Source organism: Haliotis cracherodii, unplaced genomic scaffold, assembly GCF_022045235.1.
Source record: "Haliotis cracherodii isolate W230 unplaced genomic scaffold, xgHalCrac1.p SCAF_13, whole genome shotgun sequence".
NCBI lineage: Eukaryota > Metazoa > Mollusca > Gastropoda > Lepetellida > Haliotidae > Haliotis > Haliotis cracherodii.
The window spans coordinates 32,990,430-33,013,865 of record NW_027266268.1 but is presented as its reverse complement, the minus strand read 5'-3'; the positions used below and the strand labels follow the sequence as shown (position 1 = coordinate 33,013,865).

Here is a 23,436-nt window from a genome sequence, read left to right as displayed (position 1 = left end):
TTTAATCTTGAACTCAGCGTTTCAGTATACATTGAGAAACGACAGAGAGTTTGACTGCATGATTGTTCACAAATGAACAAACGAAAAAATGCACATCCAAACTATCAAAGTATCGACTTGATCCGTGTCCAGGCTGACAGTGATAGTCTACAGCAATCTATGAATTTACCTTAGTGCCTATTTGACACATCTTTAATCAGCTTTCAATGATCGGCCAGTTCATCAATGATGACTAACACATGTAACAGCCACAGATTCATCAACAACTTCCAAAATCTCTCCCGTCACGACGTCTTGCACTTGATGTCATTGTGACAGACTTACTGTGGTAGTTCTTAACAGACCTTTCTCATCAAATAAGGATATTATTTGAGTACATTTGTTCTAGACCGCCTCTGTGGTCTAGTGGTAGAGCGTCCGCCCGGAGTGCGGAAGGTTCGGGGTTCGATCCCTGACCTCGTCATACCAAAAGACGTTAAAAGATGGTACTTGTTGTTACCCTGTCTGGCACTCGGCATTAAGGGGCTAAAACAAGGACTGGTCAGCTTGGAGTCAGTATAGTGTGTCTGAGTGGGGTATTCATGTTAAACTGCGGCGTGGTATCTCAGTGAGCTAGCACAATAAATCGGTATCAGTCTGGACTAGTACAAGCAGCCACACAAACACACAGACGTGCATGCACGTCGCTATATAAGTGCAATAATCTTGGACGCGACATTACACCCCATTTCACCTCATATTTGTTCTAAAGAAACTGTATGTGATAAAACAGTGTTGTTTCAGATGACCTTGATAAAACTCAAAACACAAAGCCTTGTCCGAGGTGTTTTCCCCTGTGTTTAATGTCCACACTGTACGACTGACCTACCACTTACTATTTTCCCTACAAGGGGCGGTGGGGTAGCCTAGCGGTTAAAGTGTTTGCTCATTCTGCTGAGGGCAGATTTGGGTTCCCCACATGGGTATGATGTGCGAGACCCGTGAAGATCCGTGTTAGAATAGGTCATCAGCAACCCATGCTGGCTGTGGCAGGCCACTAACAGGATTGGTTGGTCTGGCTTGCTGACATGTTTGATGCATGTCATCGTATCCGAATTGCATAGATCTATGCTCATGATCCAGACTCCATTATTTACAGACTGCCATCAAATAGCTGGAATATTGCCGAGTGCGGCGTTAAGCAACAAACAAACAAAACAAACAAAACATTGTGTGAAACCATTTCTGGTGTCTCAGCTGTGATGTTGCGGGAATATCACGAAAAGGCGTAAAACTATACTCACTCATCTGCACCACACATTTATTTAGCTGTCTGCGATCTGGTAGTGTTATATGGAGGTTTGTGGGGAAGGTATGATTGTGTATGTATGCTACTTTCTGGTCAGAATACCGTAGTCTCTTTATTAAGCACCCTGCTCCAATAAGCACCCCTAGACCAATCTGTTAGTATTCTTTATAAGCACCCCTACTGAGACCTAAATTTTATGACTACATATTTTTTATGACATTACAACATTTTTTGCAACATTACGAAATGCCACGCCTGTCCGAAAATGTGCGTCTGCAAGCCATTAGCGTTCCGTTATTCAATCCATCAGTACATATACCGTATTCAACGTAATAAGCGGCCAGGGCACTCCCAAAATTAGAAATAGGGGTCTCTTATTAGAATATAATTTTGGAGAAAAAAAAACAGTTGAAAGATCGTAAATTTTGTGTTTTATGCTGACAGCCTGAAATGATACAAAAGAAAAGTTATATTTCCAGATATATTTTCTAGTGAATAGCCCATAATTAAGGGTGCATATAACAGACGAGTGCGTATTATACACGAAAAAATAAGTGTACATTGATCAATCGAAAGGGGTGCTAATTGGGATTGTTCACTAGACAATATATTAGCAACTATCGCCGTGGGCGCTTATTATGTCAATTACGGTAGCTGGAATATTACTGACTGCAGCGTTTTACTGCATTCAACCACTGGCTAGTATTCCATGGTTGAAAGTTCATATTACCTTTGTGGATAATATCTCAAATTACTTTAAACAAACAAACAAACCAACAAAAGGCAGAAACAGTCCCAAGGCTGTGCAGTTCATTAACTGCACTGCATATACTTACCTACACATATACTTACCTATCTCTCTATTCCTTCAAATTATTATTTACACCCAAATGTCCGTAAGTTTAATGTTTTTTATATATTATTCTATCTAATACAAAGCTCATTACTAGGATTGATAAATGTCTGTATAACAGCCAAGAAGAAAGAACACTTATTTTATAATTGTGACTGTGCCATAAATATGTCATACATTTTGTACAAAGGGCTTGTGGCCTGTATAGTACTGAATAAAGAATTAAAGGAAAATCGTAACAGAATTTCCCTCGCTCATTGGGTCGACTTGTTTGGGCAGCTATAAATAGCATCATATAATTCAACCAGGACTCAACATTCAATATTGTGTCAAATTGGTCCAGGATATATATATCGTAACAGACTGGACATAAAATACTGTTTTGTTTGTTTGTAGTTTAACGCTGCACAAAAAGCAATATTCCAGCTAAATGAAGGCAGTCTGTAAATAATCGAGTCTGAACCAGACAATCTTGTGATTGACATCATGAGCATCGAACCATGCAATTCGGATACGATGACATGTATCATCCAAGTCAGCGAGCCTGTCCACCCGATCCTGTTAATTGCCTCTTACGACAAGCATAGTCGTCAAGCATGGTTTGTTGAAGACCTTCTAGCCCTGGTCTTCAAGGATCGATATTCCGAGATAATGACAAACTGAATAGGAGATAGAACAGTTTTATTAAGAAAAAACTTGTCGTCAATACAGATGAGATGAAAAAACAAAAACAATATTGGCACGAGATCTGAATGTACACACGGACTGTCTGACATCACTGAGTCAGGACTTCGCCAGGAAGGCAAAACATCAAAATGTAAAAAAAAACTGCCTAAATATGAATATGCATGTTCTACATATTATTGATACTATTGTTTCCCAACACTATTTCTTCTGTTGAGTGCATTGTATTACACTAGAATCATTGTTCAGTACAAGTTCCTTCAGAATAAGTGAGATGTTGCTTGAAGCCGCTTTGAACAGTATTTCAGTTATATTGCGGCGTGTCAGCTTGGTGTGGAAGGAAAGCCCGAAGTGATGCAGGTTGTAGACTTTCACCACTTCGGTGAAACCCATGAGCCAACCTAGAAACATGATGGGAGTGAAACGGGATGCGAACCCATGCTCATAGGTTTCTGGTACAGAGAGATCCAATACCAGTGGCTGTTAGTGTTGGTTGTGGGGGAGTGAAGTGCTGCGTTTATCAAACAACGTAACCTGTTGTTTCTACTAGCCTTTTCAGAGGAAAACAGTGCACAAACAGGGACACTTGTAATAGTTTCGTTTGTTTGATGTTTATCACCGCACTCAGCAATATTCCAGCTATATGATGGCGGTCTGTAAATAATCGACTCTGGACCAGACAATCCAGTGATTGGACATCTTAAGCATCGATCTACGCATTTGGGATACGATGGCATGCATCAATAAAGTATGGTTTTAGTAAGAGCCCCCTTTGTAAATTTTCTAAGTGTCCACAGTACTTACAGTAATAATTGCTTTAATATAGTATTTATACAGTAATGTCGCATAACACAGTATTGGAAATTCACATTTCCTTCCAACTATCGACACTTGGTCTACTGGCCCTCCGGCTGAAACAGACACGTATCAACAAGTTTGATTTAATGTAACAAATACCAAATGTCAACATTCTAAGCCATTGCACCGGAACCCATTATATAGTTGGTATCAACTTATTACATCATGTGTGTCTACTGGTATTTTCATTTACGTTCAATTCATCTTTTGAAAGATGTACCACAAAGAACTCTGTATGTTGTCTTTACATCTTGGTACATTAAAAAACAACATACACCCAGAAGAGAACACTTGATCTGGTCTCATTACTAAACCATTGAATAAAAACTCCTGAATACAATCTTAATCACAGTGACCATATTTGACGTAATAAGCGCCCAGGGCTCTCTCAAAATTAGAAATAGGGGGCTCTTATAAGAATATTATTTTGGTGAAAAAAACAGAGTTGAAAGATAAATTTCGTGGTTTATGCTGACAGCCTGAAATGTTTATAGACGACATATATATTTTTCCTGAATTTAATTGCCCATAATTAAGGGTACATATAACACGCGAGTGCGTATTATAAGACTTGTGTACATTGATTAATCGGAAGGGGTGCTAATTGGGATTGTTCACTAGCCAATATATTAGCAAATATCGCCGTGGGTGCATATTAGAGCTGGGCGTTTATTACGTCGAATACAGTATCCTCATTTGGACACATTACTGAATATCAGAACTACGTTCCACTAATGAGCATATGACGGAAAAACAACATATTTACAGTTACAACATGAACCTACGACTGTACAAGAACAGTGATTGAATACTTCTTCAACTTGAGCAGAATGTAAATTATGAACATACTGTGCAGATAAAAAATGTTCTGGACAGAAACTTGAAGTAGATAGATGATGAACTTCAACACTACCAGGTTAGTCACGCTGATTATCCATACAATTAGTACTGTATAGCTCTGGATAAATGAAACTAGGCCTACAGAAACACATGAAAACACAGAGTGGATGTCCACTCTTGATAAGGAGCAATCGACTGGAAGAGTATGTCCAAATATGACAACATGAATGAGGATTCAAGCTCGGACAACTTTATTGCGATGTTGCATGCCTTCCGGCCGTACCGAGGCGGTCGGGTAGCCTGGTGGTTAAAGCGTTCGCTCGTCACGCCGAAGACCCGGGTTCGATCCCCGACATGGGTACAATGTGTGAAGCCCATTTCTGGTGTCCCCCGCCGTGATATTGCTGGAATATTGCTAAAAGCGGCGTAAAACAATACTCACTCACTACAGCCTCACCACATACCATTTTCTTTGTTTTTTGTCAGAATGCTGAAAATTATTTCTCAAATTCCACTATGCATTTTCATAGTGTGTCAGTATATTAAGCACACATGTATTAATTTCAAGCATATCACACTTCCTGCTCTGATCACAATATGAGCCAATAAGACTCCATACGAAGTTGTATCAATGATTTTATCCATGAATACATGACACGTTTTATGCATAACAACTTCTCTTATTGTTTGTAACAACGTTTCTTGCTCCTTCAATAGGTGAATTCTCATGAAGGGCAAAAAAGTAGCCCTGAAATGTCATAACAAACAATAAAAGATGTTTTTATCCATAAAAAAGTGTCATGTATTCATGTTTTTTCAACTTCTAAATGACTATCAAGGACTAGATTTAATACATATCTGAATTTATATGATGTAATGTATATTGTTTGTTTGATGTCTACACCCACTCAGCAATATTCTAGCTGTGACTGTGTCTTGTAAATAATCAACTCTGGGCCACACGAACCTGTGATTGACATTCCTGAAAACAGGTACTGAGACCGTAACATGGGACACAGCATCACTAGGCAAAAATAAATTATCATATTTCCTCCCTGTCGACCTCACTTCCAAACAGCCACCTCACATCAATATGACCCCAGTACCTGCAGACGATCACTTGGTCATGTTTGTTTGTACGTTGTTTAACGCCAAACTCAGCTATATTCCAGCTATATGACGGCGGTCTGTAAATAATCGAGTCTGGACCAGACAATCCAGTGATTGACATCATGAACATTGATGTACACAATTAGGATACGATTGCATGCATCAACTAAGTCAGCAAACCTGACCACCTGATCCCCTTAGTCGCCTCTTACAGCAAGTATTGTCGCCTGTTACGGCAAGCATGGGTTCCTGAAGACCTGAGTGTGTGAGTGATGAGTGAGAGATTGAGTTAGTGAGTGGGTGGGTCTGTGGGTGAGTGAGTAAGTGTGTGAGTGAGTGAGTTTGATTTCAATTTTGAAATAGGTGTGAACACGTTTCAGTGCCATCACATCATCACAGTTCAAGGGATGAGGAATGCGGACAGCCCTAGTCAGGAAATCCTAGGCCGTGGTGCAGACAAACCGAAGATTGTAATTAGGGCTAATCAGAGATTCAAACCACGACCAAAGAACAAATACAGCTAAGAGAGGCACTACTTGACCACAAGGACCCCTCATGGCTAGGCTACATAAAACATCAGTCAAATCAGTTTGATTATTCATAAAACGTAACACCAGGAAACTATATTCACTGGTGTCGACATGAAAATAATGTGTCGAAACAAAACAAATTTTGACACTGATTCATCGAATAAATCACAAAATAGTAAAAATCATTACAAATAAATATTACTAAGTACATGCACAACCAATTTACAGGGTCACTAAGACCTGGGTCCTGTTCCACAAAGCGATCTTAGTGCTACGTTGATCGTAAGCCTATGATAATACATGGGAGCTACGACCAACTTAGCACTAAGATAGCTTTGTGGAACAGGTTCCAGGGCCCATTCAACAAAGAGATCTTGGCGCTAAGATGATCGTTACTCCCATACTATAACATAGGCTTACGATAGTCATAACGTTAAGATGTCTTTATGGCCCAGGGCCCTATGTTCTTAGCGCTAAGATTGCTTCATGGAACGGAGTCCAGGACTGTAAGTCATGAGTACTATAAATAATGGTATTATTACGATTATATACAATTAAGGAGCATTACAATGGTATTAAGATAATAATGATAAAAAACAAAGTTAAGGAACATATAAAAAATGTACATTAATAATTTGACCTCAGGGTCATAGAGAAGCAATGTCCCTGCAGTGCCCCTTAGGGTACATTTAAAAATGTTTCAAACAATTATTGTTCTAATCTGATTATCTCCAATGAAGGAAGTATATATTCTAACATATCCAACTTGATGAAAATATAATCTAGTTACTTGTTTTTAGATATCCCGTCACTTTTCAGGCATTTAAAAAACAAACCTAAAACATCTAAAACATTTAAAGTGATGTTGACATTTTCACTAAATATGTCCTTTCCTTTCGGACCAACAAAGTCTTCCACTGAGGCAAGAACATAGCATTTTTGAAAAGAGATTTTCTGTGTGTGTTATACACAACTATGACTTAGAACCAATGCAGTAATATATTTAGTATTTTGATATTTTTATAAAAAAATGGCTATTGTTTTTTCCCTCCTGCATTTTTAGGATAAAATTCAGTTAAATATGTATGTACACTGGTGAGGCCTTGTTTGTCTGAAACACATATTTCTTCATTTTCAGCCCATCATGAGGAAACACGGTATTAAAAGTGTGTATCCTAAACAGAGGACGAAGCAGGCTTTGAGGTATGTACAACCAGTACATGAAACTGTACCAGCACACAACTGTGTATTTAACATTGACATCAGAATATAATGAGCATCAATTCAGAACTAGGTAATGCTGGGCAAGGTGAATTATTTTGAAAAATAACTTTCAGAAAATATTCTACACAAGGCATAAGAAGCTGGTTATATAACAGCGGGTTCCCCCAAAAATACAACATGCATCTACATTTATTTAAAATGATTACATTTTAAATGCATCTTGTCAACAGTCTGAATAGATTTAGTGTGCGTTGGATTTAAGCCATATAGTTTCAGCTAAATTATGGCATGTCAGCTCAATGTTTGAAGATTATAAAAAATGACACAGTGGCAATATAACATTTTGTGGTACCACTGATGTAACAGGTCAAGGATTGTAAATGGGGTGGAGTGAGATACCAGGCCAGCAGATCCTGAACTGGCTAAGGGAGGTAACTCTCCTGTATCACCTGGGTCTTCAATCTTGGGAACACCTACTTGGGGAGTTGCAAAACTGACAAAAAGTGACAAGAATAATTGGCAGAGGTTATGTGGCTGGGGTTATTTGGCAGAGGTTATGTGGCTGGGGTTATGTGGCTGGGGTTATTTGGCTGGGGTTATTTATCTGGGATAATCTAGCTTGGGTTATGTGGCTGGGGTTATGTATGGGTAATCTGGCTGGGGTTATTTGGCTTGGGTAATCTGGTTGGGGTTATGTGGCTGGGGTTATCTAGCTCGGGTTATGTATGGGTAATCTGGCTGGGGTTATTTAGCTGGGATAATCTAGCTGGGGTTATGTGGCTGGGGTTATGTATGGGTAATCTGGCTGGGGTCATGTGGCTGGGGTTATCTAGCTGGGGTTGGTTATGTATGGGTAATCTGGCTGGGGTTATTTAGCGGAGATAATCTAGATGGGGTTATCTAGCTAGGGTTATATATGCGGGGGTTATGTATGGGTAATCTGGCTGGAGTTATTTCGCTGGGATAATCTAGATGGGGTTATCTAGCTGGGGTTATTTATCTAGTTGATTGTGACCAACAATGTACTAAATATAATATTGGTATGAATGTTCCAGACAATAAGCATGCTTAATACATGGATATCAGTGCTCATTGCTCGTTTTAAGAATTTTCTCTGCCAACAATCTCTGTTTTGAAAATTCCTTTTGCTTTTGAGGCAAGCTATTTTATTGTCCTTTTAAACATAAACATCAAACAGTGACAGTGATTTAAAATCTACTCAATCAAACACAGAATCACGTATTTCGTCTATTTTTTCTACTTCTTGGCATCTTTCCAGGCAAGGGAGTTAACTGACTATAAAAGCCCAGTTTACACCCTTGCCGAACAGGACTGGATTTTACAGGCTTGATCATAGCGCCACCAGTGCACTATTAAGAGTTATGTCCCTTCTATGCCCCTCCTATTGACCAATCAGATTCCACCTCTCATATCACTTGCAATGCTTCAAACAAAATGGCAGCACCCAGTCAGGACGATCGGATTGATAATCAAGATCCATATTGTCATAAAACAGGCCTTACCTCACATAGTGCATCTGATAATAGTGAGCACCTTGATAATAAACATGAAAAGATTTTCAAAATATCTGTCAACGCCCAGTTGGCGGTACACATGCTTTGTAAATCCTACAGTTGACCGAAATCTGCAGGTTGAAATCCATGTTGTTTCCAAACCGGATATTTAGTTCATTACAGGATTTTGATTGTTGATTGGTCTATGCACAGACTCGTTAATCCAGCCAAAATGTAACTCCGGAATTTCAGCCTAGTCCGGCAAGAGTGGAAACTAGAATTTGATAGTCAGTTAACGCCCTCGCCTAGGGAAGATGACGTCTTAGAAACTTGTGGCAGTCTTACCCATAATGCAACAACAAAGCTGAGCATAATGCATCCATGTTCACGAGGGCTCTGAGGAGTATCGGAGGACAGGTTGTGTCAGATGGATTCCAGTCCTGTGGCAAGGATTAGAGTACCTGCCCAGGGGACATAACTCATGTTACTTATCTAACACTTGTTGAGGACATAGAGGAGAAAGGGTAGAGAGTCTGGATACAATTAAATCAGTAAAAATGGTTAAATGCCGACCGCAGGGCATATTACCATTTATATTGGTTCTTGAGTGTTGGTCGGTTTTGATACACAGCTACCCGAGTCTATGTTTCTCCAGCCTACAGAGCCCTCATGGTAACACCTATCAGTGTTCAACTGTAGAAACGCCGAGACTAAGAACACTGGGTCAAACATGCATTTCATCTATGCATCTACAATTCTACAATCTATCCTATGATATACCTATATATATATATATATATATGAACATATACAATATTATGACATGACGGACATCAAGTCTACAGGATATCTTATATATCTCACATATATCTCCAAGTAATTACTCTACATCAGGTTGTACAGTACTTGTACATGAACAATGTCGATCTCTAAGTAGAGCTAGTTGTGTCAGTAAAACTATTTATCAGATCCCTTTATTCCAATGTTATCGGTTCTGTTGAGCATATAAAGCTTTCTGAAGTGCATTATGTGAGGTAGTAATTCTGTCTGTTTTTTTTGGTTTCTGAGAGTATACAGGCGTCAGCAAACATTTTTGATAAATAAAGTGTTGTTTTCTTTGAACAAGCCAAGACTGGTTCATTATAACCATTTTGGGGTGGGGGTGGGGTGAGGGGTGGGGGGGTACTCTTGGTTGTGAGTGAATAAATCAGTTGTGTTTAATGCCACTTTTATATTACAGTAAAATCAAGGCATGTCAGCCTACTGTGTGGAGAAAGCCTGAAGTGATGCAGGTCTCAAATATTTACCACTTTGGTATGGTGCTTACAAACTTAGAAACATCAGGGCGGACCAGGATTTGAACCTACGATAATAATTGTCTGGCTTAGGAATACTTTGACATTGTACAATTAGTAAAATCTAAATATTTTTTAAGTTTGGATACTCATCCTGCATTACTACCTTAAGTATTCTACTGCTGATTGGCATAACAATTTCTGTGGCCAGGACATCTCACAGCCCAGAGCTCCGAATCAAAGAACAGCAGTGGAAGCATTAAGGTAGCAATGCAGGACAAGATAAAAAGACTAAGATAAAAAGTTATAAAGCTTCTTCTCATTCTTATTGCTCCTGTTGTCACATGGTCAGTGAAACAAATACAAAAGCCAAAACACTTAAATAGTTATAACCATAAGAATATGAAGTGGGAAATTTGAAATTCTTATGGACATTAATGCAGACGTGGGCTGAGTATCAGCCTCTGAGCAGGTGTATGTATATCTCCTCGGTATCTGAGCCCAATTCTACCCTGAAGTTCCACTTCATAACTATAAAAAACATTAAAAGCACAAAGTAGTTGGTGGGAGTAACAGAATTCCTGTAGACCACTGGACCAACCCTGAAAGCTAGGTCCAAACTTGCACCCAGACCAACGCCCCACACCAACCCAAGCCTGATCCCCAACCCACCCCGCCGCGCATCACAGCCGATCCCCGCACCCATGCACCCCACCCCAGGGCCATTAAACTACATGATGTAGCACTACAGCAATCGTAAGTCTAATAATATACATACTGGCGTTGATTACTCACTTATCACCTCGCTTATGTTAACTTGCACAGGGGAGTTTCAGCTTATGTTAACTTGCACAGGGGAGTTACAGCTTATGTTAACTTGCACAGGGGAGTTACAGCTTATGTTAACTTGCACAGGGGAGTTTCAGCTTATGTTAACTTGCACAGGGGAGTTACAGCTTATGTTAACTTGCACAGGGGAGTTTCAGCTTATGTTAACTTGCACAGGGGAGTTACAGCTTATGTTTACTTGCACAGGGGAGTTTCAGCTTATGTTAACTTGCACAGGGGAGTTACAGCTTATGTTAACTTGCACAGGGGAGTTTCAGCTTATGTTAACTTGCACAGGGGAGTTACAGCTTATGTTAACTTGCACAGGGGAGTTTCAGCTTATGTTAACTTGCACAGGGGAGTTACAGCTTATGTTAACTTGCACAGGGGAGTTTCAGCTTAAGTTAACTTGCACAGGGGAGTTACAGCTTATGTTTACTTGCACAGGGGAGTTACAGCTTATGTTTACTTGCACAGGGACGTTTCTGCTTATGTTAACGTGCACAGGGGAGTTACAGCTTATGTTTACTTGCACAGGGGAGTTACAGCTTATGTTTACTTGCACAGGGGAGTTACAGCTTATGTTAAGGTGCACAGGGGAGTTTCAGCTTATGTTAACGTGCACAGGGGAGTTACAGCTTATGCTAACGTGCACAGGGGAGTTACAGCTTATGTTAAGGTGCACAGGGGAGTTTCAGCTTATGTTAACTTGCACAGGGGAGTTACAGCTTATGTTTACTTGCACAGGGGAGTTACAGCTTATGTTTACTTGCACAGGGACGTTTCTGCTTATGTTAACGTGCACAGGGGAGTTTCAGCTTATGCTAACAGGCACAGGGGAGTTACAGCTTATGTTTACTTGCACAGGGGAGTTACAGCTTATGTTAAGGTGCACAGGGGAGTTTCAGCTTATGTTAACGTGCACAGGGGAGTTACAGCTTATGCTAACGTGCACAGGGGAGTTACAGCTTATGTTAAGGTGCACAGGGGAGTTTCAGCTTATTTTAACGTGCACAGGGGAGTTTCAGCTTATTTTAACATGCACAGGGGAGTTACAGCTTATGTTAACGTGCACGGGGGAGTTACAGCTTATGCTTACGTGAACAGGGGAGTTTCAAAGTTTTCTTTGCCACTTATCTTACCAAGATTAGCATGCATGAGACTGGATTTACCTTTTTAATGGAACCAAGGGTTCTGACAAATATGTTATTAATTTTGCTGACATTCAGTATCACAGACACTCTAGTAACTTTTCACTGTTTGGTCCTTCTTCTAGGTAGAACCTACTACACGTCTACGCAGAAAACTACACAGCATGGACATATAATCAAATATTATTTACATTCAAAATCGGTAAATTTGTACATCAAGTATATGGATAATTTCATGCAGGTATAAAAAGACAAATCTCTAATAATTTGTCATATCAAAATGAATAACTATTATTAAATGCGTCTTATTGCAACATCAGTACAAAAATTATCTTTCTGCCATTGAAATTACTTGGCAACCTTCAGCTGACCTTGACCTTAGGACTGGTAATACGCATTAAGCCGAGACTCATCGCGGAACAAATAATGTTGGAAAAAACAGAAAGTGACACTTCCATCTCATCTTTCATCCTTTTCATTATAATAGCGTATTCATACACAATAAAATAGTCCCCAAAACAAGGCTATTAGCTGGTTTCAACATTTTCCGGATTTTATCAGTGTCAAACAATTTCTCAGATCATTTTCAGACATGAAAATAAATGAGGATCTACAACAATCCATCAGGGTGCAAACAAAAACAAATCAATAATGTCTTTCTAATAGATCCACTCTTTAAATCTGGAATGGGCAAATGTTCCATATCCTCACACCAGTACACCAGTGACAGAGACGTTTCGTCTTTCTGCTATTACCTAGCTCCTAGGTTCCTAAACTCACCACAAAATACTAGTCAACAATCAGAAAGGCCACAAGCTACAGTTCATCACATTTCGATTACAATTGGAAAATATCAAAACCTGAAATATAAAATTATAGAGTTCCACGTCTCCACAAGTTCATCTACATGGAAGAGAAACAGGTTTTGTTGATCTGCTGGGGTGAAGGTCATTCACGTCGTCGGCTGTGAGAGCTTGATCTTCTGTACGATCGGAGCTCGACACAGCGGACACAGCGTCAGTGGTCCGCAACACATGACACAGCTGCAGATATGTCCGCAGTTGAGGAAGATCACTTGGGACTGCAAGAACAAGGTGTTTGTTTGTTGTTTAACTCTGCACTGAGCAATAATCCAGCTATATGACTGTGGTCGGTGAACATTCCTAGACGACATAAACCAATGACTGACGTTATGAGCAACAACCGGTCAGGGTACGAGTCTGACCACCCGATCCACAGTCGCCTCTTACAACCTAGTTAAGTTAAACCCAGTGGGTTAGAGGATGACTGCTGAATTATGTCACTGTCAATGTGTCAGCAATGTTATCGGCTGTAAATAGGTAAAGCAAAATGGTGTTAAGCATATAGAGTATTTCACTTACATAGAGACGTGCATGTGTTGTGTGTGCATGTATGCTTGCGTGCGTGTGTGTGCTTGCGTCCGTGTGTGTGCATGTCTGTGTACGTGCATGTCTGTGTCAGTCTCTCTGTGTTTGTGTCTGCTTGTACTAGTCCAGACGTAAGCCAGTATGCATTTGTCTGTGTGTCTGACTAATGCTGGTCGTGTCTCTCCGGGCTGTCTCGTCTGATAATAGACAATCACTCGTCCTAATCATTACTGATGATCCACATACAAAAACTTTTCACATTTTAATAAATTCCACACATTCACTCATTGCCATTAGATAACTTTAATCTAAATGTTAAACTGGTTCCAGTTTCAAATACAGTCAGGCATAACAAATGTCATATACTGTAAAACGTGAAATTAAAGTGTCTCCAAAAAAATGCGACTACAATATGAATGCGACACCCCCCTCCTCTGAAGCATCAGTGGATTTATATCTAAACAAATTGTCCTCTGTCAGGTTTACAGGAAAATCCTCACCTGAATCCAACCTTACATTAATCCAATCACACACCAAGTAGCACCGCTTATTAGCGGTGAGTAGAGTACTTCAGCTAAAACTATATGTGCGCGCTGGCTCGTGTCGGCCTTTGATGTAGTCGCAAAGAGCAAAGACACCGTGTTGGGTGGCGTCTGTCTGGACTTGCAGGTGTGATAAGTGACGACATAAGTGAGTAGAACGCTTGTCTTGACCCCAGCAGTGACAATTCACAGGATGTAAATTAGTGTTTGAATGACATTGTTTATATACTTGTTACAAGTGCTGCTCAATCAACAGTGATGTGGAATACATAGTTCTTTGTTTTCAGCGTATGTCTAAGTTGGTATATCTGCTATCCAAAATGTCTGATTGTTGATAGAAATGCGATGTTTAATAATGGAAAGACCACTTGCATTTTTTGCATTTAATTCACGCTCGCATTAATTTCACGTTTTACAGTATCATATTGAAGCAGGATACAAGAACAAATATTATTTTATGTCTCACAAGGGTGGATCTATGGAGTGGTCCAATAACAGAATCCTCTCTCAGTTGGGGGGGTTTGTCTACATTTGTCTTCAAACTGCATTTGGTTTTCAAATTGGGGGGGTCTGGACTAATTACCTCTCTTTCCAGACAGATGGAGCACTCGGAGTTCATCCCCCGGGCGATGATTGACCTCTGTCTCTGAAACATGGCCCCTGCTGCAGGGTTATCGGGTGCGGAGGGCTCAGCTTGTGTGGAGGTTGACGGCTCTTCTGCGGACGTCTGCAAGTAGGATGACAGATGTCATGTTTATAACATCATGTTGACTGATTCTATTTCTGATTTACAGGACTCTCTTAATGCTTCTAATCACATTCTGACATATGTTGAGGAAATGTTGCGTGCCAAATCCACACTATTCCCGCTATTTGCAGCAGCCTGTGCAAGCCATACTAATGGTGACAGCATGATCATCAACCACGTCTCATCTTGTCACAAACCAATCCTCATTGTGGTCAGCGTTTATTCTAGGGACCATTTCTGAATTCTACCATCAGGACTTCAACATTCCCCCCAAATCAGATCTTGTACTCGTATACGATACTCCTCTGTGCCAAGAGGCCATCCCTATAGGAGTCTGCGTCAGGTGACCTTTCTAAACAACCAATCAGCAACAAGGCTTTTGTGTTCTCAATACGAGTGAGAAAAGCATTCAGACCAGTATATCTAATTTATGTATCTTAAGAAGAAAGAAAGATGATTATAGATGATTATGTCCACGCCATTATAAAATTGTGGATATTTTATACCCTGTCATTTCCGGGCTCCATGACACATACAGCCAGGGCGTACCATTGATGCAGATTTGTGTCCTGCGTGGGGGTTTGTTTATACAAGTTGTTTAAGAAAGATGACATCTGATTGGCCCCAGAACCCACGATCCTTCATTTAGATATGGTGGTCAAAGGTCACCTCATATCTTGATGCAGATGTCAGCACCATACCTGTGCTCGTGGGTTTCACCGAAATGGTAAACGTCTGAGACCTGCATCACTTCGGGCTTTCCTCCCACATGAAGCTGACACGCGGCGATATAACTGCAATACTGTTAAAAGCGGTGTTAAACCCAACTGACTCACTCACTCCTCTTTTTTGAATATACCATAGGGTGTAAGTCTCACCTTGTTTCAGCAGCAGTGTGTCAGCTTACTACCTGATACTGTCACAAGTCCACCATTAATTACTAGGAGTTAATATTTCACAAGAAATCAGGCTACTTGAAAAGAACCAATTCAGTGTTGTATCGAGTTATTGAGGACTTACCACAACCTCCTTGGCTGGAGTCTCCACGGTCGGAGTTATCCCCCCTAGTTTGTTCTCCACTCTCATCTCCTCTGTATAGAGCAAGATAGACTTACGCAGGCCAACTTCATGAACACCGATCTGGGAAGAGATGGATAAATTACTTTATCATACCTCCATGTCAGAATGATGAGATCTGATTGGTCCACATGATCTTGATAAAATACTATGTAATCCGCATTGGCAGGTTATAAATTTCTCAGTGGGGGAATAAATCTCTTATACCCCGCCACTTCAAAGTACTTCAAAGTAAAAAGCCACACATTTTTTCTGAGTCAATGGAAGTCACGTGACACAGCATAAGTTAACCTCAGCTCAATTGAACAGCTGTTTTCTATCATTTTTGAATTTGTGTTAGTTCTTTTACAATGTCACATTTAAACATGTCGGTAAGATAAATTTGTTGTAGAGGGATCACGAGGGGTACATGGGGTTTTATTCGTCCCCTGTTAGGTTTTATTCCACGAGCCGGAGGTAATAAAACCCCATGTACCCCTCGTGATCCTGCTACAACTTATAAGTCACATGATTCTTTGAATAATGACACTGTGTGCGTTTCCACATCAAACATCCCTTATGACTGATGACTAACCAAAGGATTCTCTCCATTCTTTAACCTCTGTCTCTCTCTCCGCTCTCTCTATATGCCCTTCCCTCCTTCCCCCTCTCTCTTTATATATATATATATATATTTTGCATAATACAATCAAAGAATCCCTGATGTACTGATCAGCCATGGAATTAACCACACAACATGCTGCCTCTCACCTGTTTGAGATCATCCTCTGTGAGCTGTATAATGGTTTCTATGGTGATCTTGTGACGTGCGAACACAGGCAGGTAGTCGTCTGCTCCCGACTTCCGCAGAATTTTCACCACCTCCACCTCCAGCGCATTCTCCTGTACCCACAGTTACCATGGTTACACACATAACCCAATTACAACGGTTACAGTTACTAGTTGGCCTGCTTCATTTTTTAAACCATTAAAACATTTATAGACAAGAGTCATCAGGAGATGACATATCCCCCGGTCTGATGCAGTTCGGCATCTGATAGATGATTAATTTATTTTATTAATTTCTTCACGCAGAGAAAGCTATAAATGGATCTACAGGATTGAAGAAGTAAAGCATTGTAAGAGAGTGTATCTGCAGTACTAACGCTGTCGATGAGTCTCTGTGGTTTCTTGTCCATGAGGCGCTGGTACTGCACCAGCCAGTAGTCTGTCTGTCCCATCTCCCGACACTCTTCCATCTCACTCTGAAACACAAACACACACGCCTACCGTGTTATGACGTAGTCTCACTGTAGAGTAGTTTCCCCTTATTTTAATTTGGAACTGAGCACTTTAGCGCAAGGTTTCAAATATATAAATAGAGTGAAGATATGCCTTTGTAAAGTCTTGTAATCTCAACATCGAAGCAGTCAGGGTTACGGACTAGAAGATCATATCGTCGCCAAAAACATCCAATATCAAACTACCGTATTTCCTCTATTAGACACGAGGCCATTTATGAATTTCGCAAGAGCCATTGACCCCGCATGTATTAGAGACCCAGCGTGTAATAGAAGAAATATTGATACGTTTTACAGTTCATATGGGTGATCAATCGGCAGCCATTTAATATGAATCGATATGTAGAGTATCGATGTATCCATGCGCACGTTTTTTTGCGTGAAAAGACTTAATATATTTAAAAGGGGTTTCTATAGCAAAAAGGAAAGCTCTTTTTAACCAATGAGAATCAAACATTCTTCGATGTTATGGTAGAATACAACACCAACAAACACTATGACGAAGACATAATGTCTACTGTCTAAAGTCCCCCAATGTTACTGATTAGCGACTTGTGACACACACCCTCCATCTAGACCCTTGTACAATGGATGACATACCAGTCTCTTCCTGATTTCCACCTGCCTCATGTCCCGCTCCTCCAACAGCTGCGACAACATCGCCGACAACGCAATCCTCTTTTCAGCTATCAGGTTCTACAATCAAACATCATCACATCTAATACAAACCACAACAAGGTAAGATCTGGCATCAAGGTACAGATACGGAGAGAAGGGAGAAATCCTGGAGTATAGCAGGCTGTAAATATCGATGATGTTTTCTTTACACAAACAGCTTAAACCGAAAGATCATTAGTTGGAAAGATGTTAAGGTGTATCATTTGTTGACAAGCATCAATCTTCTTTACAATTACACCCAGCTCAAAGTCGAATATCGTCCAATATTGACACAAGGTCACGTACCAGCTCACAGTTGAATATCGTCCAATATTGACACAAGGTCACGTACCAGCTCACAGTGGAATATCGTCCAATATTGACACAAGGTCACTAGCCAGCTCACAGTCGAATATCATCCATTATTGACACAAGGCTACGTACCAGCTCCAACAGCGGCGTATTGTCCAATACTGACACAAAGCTACGTACCAGCCCTAACAGTGGGGTATTGTCCAATATTGACACAAGGCTACGTACCAGCCCTAACAGTGGGGTATTGTCCAATATTGACACAAGGCTACGTACCAGCCCTAACAGTAGAGTATTGTCCAATATTGACACAAGGCTACATACCAGCTCTAACAGTGGAGTATTGGCCAATATTGAACAAGGCTACGTACCAGCCCTAACAGTGGAGTATTGTCCAATATTGACACAAGGCTACGTACCAGCCCTAACAGTAGAGTATTGTCCAATATTGACACAAGGCTACATACCAGCTCTAACAGTGGAGTATTGGCCAATATTGACACAAGGCTACGTACCAGCCCTAACAGTAGAGTATTGTCCAATACTGACACAAGGCTACGTACCAGCTCTAACAGTGGGGTATTGTCCAATATTGACACAAGGCTACGTACCAGCCCTAACAGTGGAGTATTGTCCAATACTGACACAAAGCTACGTACCAGCCCTAACAGTGGAGTATTGTCCAATATTGACACAAGGCTACGTACCAGCTCTAACAGTGGGGTATTGTCCAATATTGACACAAGGCTACGTACCAGCTCTAACAGTGGGGTATTGTCCAATATTGACACAAGGCTACGTACCAGCCCTAACAGTGGAGTATTGTCCAATACTGACACAAGGATACCTACCAGCTCTAACAGTGGAGTATTGTCCAATACTGACACAAGGCTACATACCAGCTCCAACAGTGGAGTATTGGTCAATATTGACACAAGGACACATACCAGCTCTAACAGTGGAGTATTGGTCAATATTGACACAAGGCTACGTACCAGCCCTAACAGTGGAGTATTGTCCAATACTGACACAAGGCTACATACCAGCTCCAACAGTGGAGTATTGGTCAATATTGACACAAGGACACATACCAGCTCTAACAGTGGAGTATTGGTCAATATTGACACAAGGCTACGTACCAGCCCTAACAGTGGAGTATTGTCCAATACTGACACAAGGCTACAAACCAGCTCTAACAGTGGAGTATTGGTCAATATTGACACAAGGCTACAAACCAGCTCTAACAGTGGAGTATTAGTCAATATTGACACAAGGCTATGTACCAGCTCTAACAGTGGAGTATTGGTCAATATTGACACAAGGATACGTACCAGCTCTAACAGTGGAGTATTGGTCAATATTGACACAAGGCTACGTACCAGCTCTAACAGTGGAGTATTGTCCAATATTGACACAAGGCTACGTACCAGCTCTAACAGTGGAGTATTGTCCAATATTGACACAAGGCTATGTACCAGCTCCAACAGTGGAGTATTGTCCAATATTGACACAAGGCTACGTACCAGCTCTAACAGTGGAGTATTGGTCAATATTGACACAAGGCTACGTACCAGCTCCAACAGTGGAGTATTGGCCAATATTGACACAAGTCTACGTACCAGCTCTAACAGTAGAGTATTGGTCAATATTGACACAAGGCTACGTACCAGCTCTAACAGTGGAGTATTGGTCAATATTGACACAAGGCTACGTACCAGCTCTAACAGTGGAGTATTGGTCAATATTGACACAAGGCTACGTACCAGCTCTAACAGTGGAGTATTGGTCAATATTGACACAAGGCTACGTACCAGCTCCATCTCAGCTCGAGCATCCTTCCGCTCCTGCTCCACCAGAGTGAGCTGCATCAGCTGTTCTTCAATCAGCCGGATCTGGCTGTTGATCCGGTTACTCTTGGCATCCTTGGCCACCAGCAGCACTTCAAACGCTTGCTTCTGTAGTTGCTCCTGTGGGGGGAACATGTATTTGTGATTTAATGGTACGTTTTAGTTCTGATGCTGTTTTTCTTTTCTATGCCAATGATAAGATAGACACAATTTTTATGGATAACAACTGCTTTAATACTGTGAAAAGCGCGTTTCGGTATAAGGTATAAGGATCTATACCGAAACGTCGCTTTTCACAGTATTAAAGAAGTTGTTATCCATAAAAATTGTGTCTATCTTGTCTTCCGTCAACTTCTAAGTAATGCCTATCAAACAATATGACAATGATGTTATTGAAAGGCTTACCCATATCTACTGTATGACCACAGTATGTTTGTTTGTTGTTTAACGCCGCACTCAGCAATATTCCAGCTATATGACAGCGGTCTGTAAATAATCGAGTCTAGACCTGACAATCCAGTGATTGATATCATCAGCATCGTTCTACACAATTGGGATACGATGACATGCATCAACCAAGCCAGCAAGCCTGGCCACCCGATCCCGTTAGTTGCCTCTTACGACAATCATAGTCACCAGTTACGGCAAGTATAGGTTGCTGAAGACCTATTCTTCCCAGGATTTTCACGGGTCGTATGACCACAGCCTGGGCCAGACGAACCAGAGGCTGATATTATGAGCTACATCCCATGACATCGGTGTACGATGAGACAGAACCAACTTCCGTATTCGACGTAATAAGCGCCCAGGGCGCTCTCAAAATTAGAAATAGGGGGCTCTTATAAGAATATTAGTTGAAAGATAAATTTCATGGTTATGCTGACAGCCTGAAATGTTTATGTACGACAGATATATTTTTCCAGAATTTAATTGCCCATTATTAAGGGTGCATATTACACACGAGTGCGTATTATACGCGATTAAATTAGTCTCTGTGTACATTGATCAATTGGAAGGGGTGCTAATTGGGATTGTTCACCAGGCAATATATCAGCAAATGTCACCGTGGGCGCTTATTACGTCGAATACGGTAAGTCTTCGTGCCTGACCACTCAATCCAGCTTGCTAGCCTCTTACAACAAGCAACAGAGTGTTGGGGTCTAAACCATGTGTCCTCTTGAGAACAATTATAGAAACTCAGCTATGTTCCAGATGTAAAGTCAGTACTCTAGGAACCGACCAATCACAAGCCTCAGCATGCATGCTTTTCTCGGTTCCTTGTATAGAAAGTGTCTACTTTGCAGGCTGCAAATGTTTTGAAACATTCAAATCCATTCTCTGGAAATAACTTGTTTATATAGAGATCGACTGATGCCAGGTTATGAACAGAAATTCAGAAATATTGAACGGCAAAAGGCGTAACCTGATTGATTTATTTGCAGGAACAACGTGAGATACTCACCTGCTCGGCTAGTGTTTCCATGACAACCTTCTGATGGACCTCCCGGTGGTAGAGACAACTCTCCACCTGATCGCCTGCTATCAGAGTCTCCCTGGGAACAAACAGTCGGGAATAAGTGAGTGAGTGAGTTGGGTATAACGTTGCTTTTAACATTATTCCAGTTATATCATGGCGTGTCAGCTTAATGTGGGAGGAAAGCCCGAAGTGATGCAGGTCTCAGACGCTTACCACTTCAGTGAAACCCACGAGCATGGGTATGGTGCTGACAAACCTAGAAACAATTGGGGCGAACCGGGATTCGAACCCACAATCATAGGTTTCCGGTGTGCCCAAGGGACGCAACTCTGCACAGCGAATCGCGGCGCCTTAGACGACTGGGCCACCCGTGCCCCCAGTCAGGAATAAAGCACCACATACACTGTACAACTTAACATGACTAATACTCAGTAGATATCACTTTGTCTTGCATTTGGTAGGCTGCTGTGGAGTAATTGTATCTGACAGTGAATACTTGTATGTTTTTTAACTTTCTTCTTAGCTTTTGTAACGTCACATATCATGGTTTGGTTTGGTTTTGGTTTGTTTGTTGTTTAATGCCGCACTCAGCAATATTCCAGCTATATGACGGCGGTCTGTAAATAATCGAGTCTGGACCAGATAATCCAGTGAATAATATCATGAGCATCGGTCCACCCAATGACATGTATCAACCAAGTCAGCGAGCCTGACCACCCGATCCCGTTAGTCGCCTTTTACGACAAGCATAGTCGCCTTTTACGGCAAGTATGGGTTGCTGAAGACCTATTCTACCCCGGGATCTTCATGGGTCACATATCATGGTAAAGCAAGAGGATGGGGTGCCTGTACTAGTCCGGACTAATGCTGGTTTGATAGTGCTAGCCATAGAGATACCATAGTTTAACATGGATACCCTCTCAGACACATTATACTGGCTCCATGCCAGCCGGTCCTTGCTTTCTCCCCTTAATTCTGATTTAACATCTTTAGGTACAATATTGCTAGGGATTGAACCCCTAACCTTCTGCTCTCCGGGCAGACGCTCTATCCACTAGACCACGGAGGAGGTCCTATATTTCATGGATTCTGACTTTTAGACATCAGAAATCAGATGTCAAACTGCTCCAAATGTGGATTACCGTATTCAACGTAATAAGCGCCCCACTCTAATAAACGCCTACAGCGATATTTGCTAATATATTGGCTAGTGAACAATCTCAATCAGCACCCCTTCCGATCAATGTACACAAGACTTATTTATTCGTGTATAATACGCACTCGTGTGTTATATGCACCCTAAATTATGAGCAATTAAATCCTGGAAAATATATATATGTCGTATATAAACATTTCAGGTTGTCAGCATAAACCACCAAATTTACGAACTTTCAACTCTGTTTTTTTCACCAAAATAATATTCCAATAAGAGCCCCCTATTTCTAATTTTGAGAGTGCCCTGGGCGCTTATTACGTCGAATACGGTAAATGTCTCCTGGATGTGAGACAAACCACTCCAAACTACAGTTTATCTCTCCTCTGTGGCAGGAACTGAGATAATGTGTCATGTCTCTCATCAAGGCTTTGGATCTAAAGACGTCACTCAAGGGAGATAATCTACATCTCCTTGCAGCTCAAGTTAAAAGATTAATTGATTGATTAATTCATTTTATACAGTTAAACCAAACCAAGTGATTTCTGTACTTTAAACATGTCCCAAATCCCAAATAGCAAAACATCTTGTCAAACAATTATCACCAAATCACTGAATCTATGCTGTTCGTTAACTGACTGTTCGAGGTTCCTCTTGTTTTGGTTGTCCTTGTCAATGGTGTACTCCTGCCTCAGTCTCTCCATCCCCTCGTCATCCTGCAGGCTCCACTTCATCGCTCCTGCAACATCCACAACAAGACATGCCAGTGTTAGCATTTAA

General features: G+C 40.9%; 1 protein-coding gene across 1 annotated transcript in view; it reads right to left on the bottom strand.

Moving 5' to 3' along the window:
- Positions 1–11,806: 11,806 nt before the first annotated feature.
- The window catches only part of LOC139459203 (E3 ubiquitin-protein ligase LRSAM1-like), a 33,913-nt gene continuing 22,283 nt past the window's right edge, over positions 11,807–23,436 (bottom strand). Inside the window, exons 16-24 of the mRNA XM_071240658.1 lie at positions 23,296–23,395; positions 21,489–21,579; positions 19,991–20,146; positions 17,811–17,906; positions 17,076–17,174; positions 16,681–16,812; positions 15,874–15,993; positions 14,689–14,832; positions 11,807–13,256 (exon numbers count right to left, since the gene is read on the bottom strand). Of these exons, the coding sequence (XP_071096759.1) occupies positions 13,128–13,256; positions 14,689–14,832; positions 15,874–15,993; positions 16,681–16,812; positions 17,076–17,174; positions 17,811–17,906; positions 19,991–20,146; positions 21,489–21,579; positions 23,296–23,395 (1,067 nt within the window). The 3' untranslated portion in view covers positions 11,807–13,127. The remainder of the gene's footprint in view (positions 13,257–14,688; positions 14,833–15,873; positions 15,994–16,680; positions 16,813–17,075; positions 17,175–17,810; positions 17,907–19,990; positions 20,147–21,488; positions 21,580–23,295; positions 23,396–23,436) is intronic.